The sequence below is a fragment of the Falco punctatus genome (assembly GCF_963210335.1).
Source record: "Falco punctatus genome assembly, chromosome: 5".
Classification (NCBI taxonomy): domain Eukaryota; kingdom Metazoa; phylum Chordata; class Aves; order Falconiformes; family Falconidae; genus Falco; species Falco punctatus.
This window is the reverse complement of record NC_137584.1, coordinates 82,718,342-82,724,415: the sequence shown is the minus strand read 5'-3', so window position 1 is coordinate 82,724,415 and position 6,074 is coordinate 82,718,342. Positions and strand designations below refer to the sequence as shown.

The window sequence follows — 6,074 nt, the reverse complement described above, 5'->3', positions numbered from 1 at the left end:
GCCGAGTCTCAGTTTCCATAGAAGTGGAGAAGAATGATGTCAGTATTTCCGATGCGGCGACCAATGGGGCCGAGGGGAGGGCGGGCTCTGCGGACCTGGGCCCAATGGAGGAGGCGGGGAGAGGGGCGTGCCCTGGCCAGTCCGCCCGTCAGTCAAGCAGTCGGTGTGGGAGGGGGAGGGGGACCGAGAGGCTCCGAGCCGAGCAGTCACCGCCGCCGCCACCGCCGGGTCCACGCAGGACGGATCGGCCCCTCCGGGCGCCGCGCGGAGCCGCCGCGAGCAGAGCCGTTGCCGGAGCGTTGAGCGGGGGCCGAGGCCGGCCGAGAGGGCCCGGAGCTGAGGGGAGGCTTCGACCCGTTCCCTTCTCTCCCCCCCGCCTCGGGTCGGGGGAGTAGCGGGCGGGCGGGAGGGCGCCGCGGAACAAAGGTAACGACGCCGAGCCGGAGAAGGAGCCCCCCGGCCCCGCCGCCAGCGGGTGAGAAGGCGGCGCGGGGCCTCGGGGGGGCGCGGGGCCGGGCGGCGGCGGCGGGGCGTGCGTGCGGGGGGGAGGGGGGCGGTTGTTTTTCTCCTCGTAGCGAGACTGCGGCGGGACTCGGCGATCCTCCTTCTCCCCCCCCCGCCGCCCCAAACACCCAGCGACGGCGCGGGGGGGAGGGGGATCGGCTGCCGCCTGCCTGCGGGAGGGACCGACCGCTTCTTCAGCCCCCTCCTCCCCCCCCCCCCCCCCCCCCCCACACACACACACGCTCGGTGTCCCCGCCGAGCAGGTCGGGCCCCTTTCTCCCCGCCCCCCTCCCTCCCCGTCCCCGCTCCCTTCTTTTCTTCTTCCTTTTCTTCCCCTCCGCCGCCTCCCGCCCGCCCTCCCCCCGCCCGGACCCGCTGCGCCGAGCCGGGGAGTTGCGGCTGTTGCTGCTGAAACTCCTGCCGCGGAGTCAGCGCTTTCCTTTATTTGAGGGGGGGTGGTGGGGGGGAGGAGGAGCCGCGATTCGGAGCCGCAGCCCCTACAAAAGCGTGTGTGTGTATGTGTGTGTGTCGGGGCGGGGGGGGCTGCTACCGACACCCCGCTCCCCCGCCGCGCACACAGGCACTCTTCCTCGTACAATGGAGGAAGAGCCTCCCTTCCTCTCTCCTCCTTCCCTCTCTCCGGCTCCCCGCAGTAAAAGTATGTGTGTGTGTAGGGGGGGTCCCGGGGCTGGGACCCTGGCGGGTCCCCTCCCGCCTGCTGGGTGCCTGGGGAGGGGGCGCAGCGCCCCGGGGAGGCAGCCGGGGACGCCTCCCCCCCCCGCGGCAGCCGGGGAGGCTGGGGGTGGGTTGTTGTTGTGGCAAGTTTCTCCTCCTCTGACAGAAATGGCGTCAATGGCAGCGAGTGTAGGGGAAGCCGCGGTGTGTGGGAGCTGGAGGGGAAGCAGCGGCCGAGGAGGGAGGGGAGGGGGTTCAGCGGGGAGATAGTGGGGGGATCCAGGGAAGCGAAGGGGGAGTTTCGGGAGGAGGCCAGCGCCCCCACCCCGATCCCTGCCTCCCCTCCCCCGCCCGGTGCGAGCGGCTGGTGCGGTGCCTTAGCGCTTTGTTTTAAATTCCAGGTCCAGCGCTCAGCCCTTGCCGAGGCTTTTACCGCAGCCTGAGCTCATCATGAAGGTAAAACACTCGCTTGTGTGCCTGGGAGGGGAAGGAAGGGAGGGTTGCATGAAGAAATGCTGTCCTATCTGTCAGTCCATCTGTCCCGACCCCGGCGAGAGGCTCGGTGCGGTGCTGGTGGGGATCCAGACTGCGGGTTGCTTCGCCCCCACTGCTGTGTTTTGGTGCCTTTGCTCGTAAGCCGACGGCAGGGCAGGTTTTGCTCCGCTGCCTTATGCTGGGGGGGAACCGTAAGTTGGTGGAGCAGGGGTTGGTCTCCTTCAGAAACATTGTTTGTAGGAGAGTAAGGACATGGCTGCCTGGGCTGAGCTTGCTTCATGGAGGAGCAGGGGACAGTCACCCTGCTTGAGAAAGTAACGTTGCAGGGGAAATGCTGGCTATACAACCGTGTTTACTTGAATAGAGGGTAAATGGTACATTTACTTAACTTTCTGTTTGTTAATAACAGTTTTGTTGAATGAATAATCTTGATACGATCAGGGAGGGTGCACGTAAGGGATTCTCTGCAGTGAAATGACTGCTGTAAGGTGCAGAAAGATTTCCAAACAGGTTCTAATTTTCTTCTCAGTGCTCTGTAGCATTCACCTACCTCATCGCTGCTCACCTACCTCATCGCTGCTCGTTTTTCTTCTCTTAGGCCTTCCTAGACTATTTATTTGCAATATATTGCACAAGTTTTATAGAAAAAAATGTGTCGGTGGAGTAGAATGATTTCTTGTGTGTGTGGCAATGATCTGTGTACCTAAACATAGTTTTTAACAGCTAGGTTTGTTAGGCTTTTTTTATCATTTTGCTGATATGTCTCACTCAAACTGCCATTTATGTTACCGTGACCCCCATGTAATTCAGCTGCCGGTCCTGCTGGGCAGCAGTAAATCTCATTTGAAAATACTGTAAATCATATAAAAAAATAATTGTAACAAACCTGTGATACACCATCTCTTTGATATTTATTAATAAAAAAGAGCAATCGGGGGGGGTGTCTTGTACTATCAAGAGTTGTGCCTACCATCTGTGAATGAGTATTATGTAAAATGTATACCTCATACTATATTCACTGCTGTAAACGGTAAATGATACAGACTGTTTTAATTTCTGGATTGATCTGAGTTACTGAGCAGCAAACTTAAGTCTTTTTGTGTAGCTGTTGAAGATTTAGAATGTTTGGGTTTTTTTACTTGGAGACTTAATAACAGTGTCTTTTAAAAGACCATGTTTTAATTGCCCTACCTATGATCTTTCTTTAACAAGTGTTAAGATCTAAAATACTGCAAACGTCTTTCTCATTAAAAGTAAACTATTTATGAATTTACAACAACAGGCGGTTGGAGTACGACACGGAGCTTTCCAAATGTGGCTCACTGCCTGGTGGAGATGCAGGAGAAGGAAGCGAGAGAAATAGGAGGCAGTATAGGGAGCTTTTTTCCCCCATAAGGAGAAACACTTACTTAAACAACAGCTAAATTTACATACATTTCTAATATTCTTTCTCCATGTAAACAAATCTTACAGTTACCATAGAGATTAGGTTCAGATACTGTGGTTGCGGAGCCATATAAATTTGTAGATAGACAGTTTGGGAGGATGAGGAGGTCGGATCACAAGTGGAATGCAGTGTTCTGTGGAATACTGATAGAGACCCCACTTCAGGCTGAACTGAATGTATAACATGCTTCAATTTAAAGTAGCAAACAGAGAAACCTGTAAATATATATATATATATATATATATATATAAAAGCTCCCAGCTTACTTAATTCTTTGATAAGGTTTGTGATACTATTGCATTTTTAAATCTGGATAATTCTGCCAGTGTGTTCAAATGCTGAGTTTAAGTCTGCAGTTTTTGCAGTCTGTGTGTGTAGCATTAAACTTACATATGCTTGAGATAACTCCTAGTACTTTATTTACTGTGCCCTGTAACGTTAAGTGGGGTTAATCTTTAAGTCATTATGTTGAAGCTTTAGTTACTACAGTGAAACTTTTAACAGACTTTGTAGCTTAACAGAAGTTTCTAACATTCAACAGTTTAATCAAGACTCTTATTTAAGATACCAGGAATAATACAGTGCATCAGTCTTTTCTGCCTGGCTTGAATTTGTAGTTTATTTTCCGAGCTTACAAGGATCTAAGTCCAATAAAAAGCAGTAAGGAAGTGTGCTTAAGACTATTCTTAGCTTTCTGTTCGTATCACTACAAGGTAATACTGACTATACTAGATCAAGATACTGTTTAAATATGATTGTATATTTGCGTGCATTTATTTTGTGAGTTATTGAAAGAGTATTCCTCAAGGACACTTCAGCATGTAGAGGATTTAATGCTTTAAGGCCTAGTCTTACTTTGAGTCTGCTGACTGCAGACTTGCTGCTGACTGTACGATGGAGGCCCCTGTTTTGATTTATGCTTTGGTCATTCTTTCACATGGGGAGGGTTGTGTATTCTGGTGCCTAGAGCATTAGAACTGGATTCCTTGTTGGTATCTTTGTCTCTCGGGGTGAACTTGAACAACTCATGTAGCTTTACTGACTTTTTTTCCTATCTGCGTGGTATGGATAGGATGCTTACCGTTCTTTGTAAAACATGGTGAGGTATATTTAGGAAGAGCACCAAGCTGAACTGATAGAAATCTGTAAGTCACTCATGCTCTTGCATTTTGAAACCTTCTGAGACAAGAGAGGTGTGCTGCTTGCTAGGAGAGTACCACCTCCAAAGCTGTTGGCTTGATTGTTCTCCCTGCAATAAACCAACTTAATCCAAGTAAATAAAAGTCACTTGTATAAACTAGTAACTTTAGCCTAGTAAGTAGTCCTCCCAAGTGGCAAAGGCCACTTGAAGGCAGCCTGGAAATATCTTGAAATATGTTGTAGAAGAAGCATTCAAGTCTTGACATGATTGTTCTTGTGATGTTCTACTGAATCAGGCGTTTTCCTGTGATAGATGACCTCTGATAGTAGTTGTATAGATAATGGCTAAGATGGTTTGTATGTTGTAGTGAAGCTTTTATTTTTTAAACTTAAGCACCTTCTGCATAAGGTCTTTTTGCATTAAATACACTTTGGAAGCATGTAGAATCTGATTATTTAAAAAACTAATTGCATGCCATCAAATCACTACCTACAAGGTAGGTAGCAATATATATGAAAACATTATTATAGTTTGTTTTTATTTTTTCCCCAAAGTCAGCAAATAAATGCCAGGAAAGCGAAGTCTCTGCTTTTAAAGAAAGACAGACGGACAAGCTCAGTTTCGCTGATGATTTGTACCATTGTACAACTACTGTAAATGCTCCTGAGATTTTTAATATGTATCACGTCATTTCCTTGATATTTAAATATGTGAATGAGGGTAATATACCCACTGTAGCTAAAAAGTTCACTGCTGACTGGAGATAAAAATAGTGGATGTCCCAGAAGCTTGAGGAATGCACTATAAATTAAATGGTCTGAAATGATTGTTTGAATGTTTTGATGGTATTTGCATATTAATATTTTTCAGTTTGTAAAAAAAGAAATACTTAGTGGTTGTAGTATTTCTGTTTAGTAGCCCTAGATGTTCCTGAGTGCTTGCTCAGAGCTGCCAGGCTAACAAATTAAGGAAGTTGTGTGTACAGTTTATAGTGTTTTGGGTTTTTTTTAATTCATCCTGAGTTTACACGTTGGTTTCAGTAGTCTTTCCTAGTGATCTCTCTAGCTATCCACAGAGATCGCTGGTGCACACTGATGCTGTTAACTGCTTTCCCTTAAAGCCAGTTAGTCTGTTGCTCGTATTCTCTGCCAGTATGGCAGAGGACAAAAGTGAAATATCTAGTAAACTTTTCAGTCACCAATTTCCAACTTCGAGCACAAGTCAGCTGAAAGTCCTATTGCTCTTACGAAGGCTGGAAACCAGTCATGGAATGTAGTGACCTTTCACTTTCTGGTTAACTATTTGAATTACAGCAGAAATGGAGATTTATAAATAAAGAGTACCATTAGAGTAGGTTTTGTGCTGGAGGTAGGAGAACAGGTAAGTCTTAAAGGTGGTTTTCCCCTGTAATTTGTTTTTGCATTATGGAAAATTATATTCTTAAATTCTGTCCTGATGTTCCAGTTTGAACAAGTGATCAGAGGCAGTTACTGACTTCCTCGTGCTTGCATAATTATGTAGAAAGCAAAGCAAACACCACTTGCACTTACAAACAATTACAAGTCACGTTGGAATAATCTATGTTATTTTGAAATCGTTTATTTGCACTTTTGAAATGCCAATCTCAGTATATTTTACAGTGGCTAAACAACATGGAAGTCTTGAACTTCAATCTGCATGTTTAGTATGGTACTAATCAGTAGTTGTGTTGATAAGGACTCAAAGTTAATTAGACCACCTAGTGGAAAAAAGACTGTGTTAGGCTGAGAAGACTAAAGTTGTAATAAACTATGAGGATTAGAAAAATTAAAC

The 6,074-nt window shown here is 47.2% G+C and overlaps 1 protein-coding gene across 5 annotated transcripts in view; it reads left to right on the top strand.

Moving 5' to 3' along the window:
* The first annotated feature begins 154 nt into the window (after positions 1-154).
* The window catches only part of ARID4B (AT-rich interaction domain 4B), a 94,356-nt gene continuing 88,436 nt past the window's right edge, over positions 155-6,074 (top strand). For 2 of the 5 annotated variants that reach the window (XM_080388912.1, XM_080388908.1), the window contains exons 1-2: positions 155-426; positions 1,581-1,635. In XM_080388912.1, the coding sequence (XP_080245038.1) occupies positions 1,630-1,635 (6 nt within the window). In that variant the 5' untranslated portion in view covers positions 155-426; positions 1,581-1,629. Of the gene's footprint in view, positions 476-971; positions 1,163-1,580; positions 1,636-6,074 lie in introns of those variants that run through there. The other 3 variants (XM_080388909.1, XM_080388911.1, XM_080388910.1) reach the window with 3 other exon arrangements.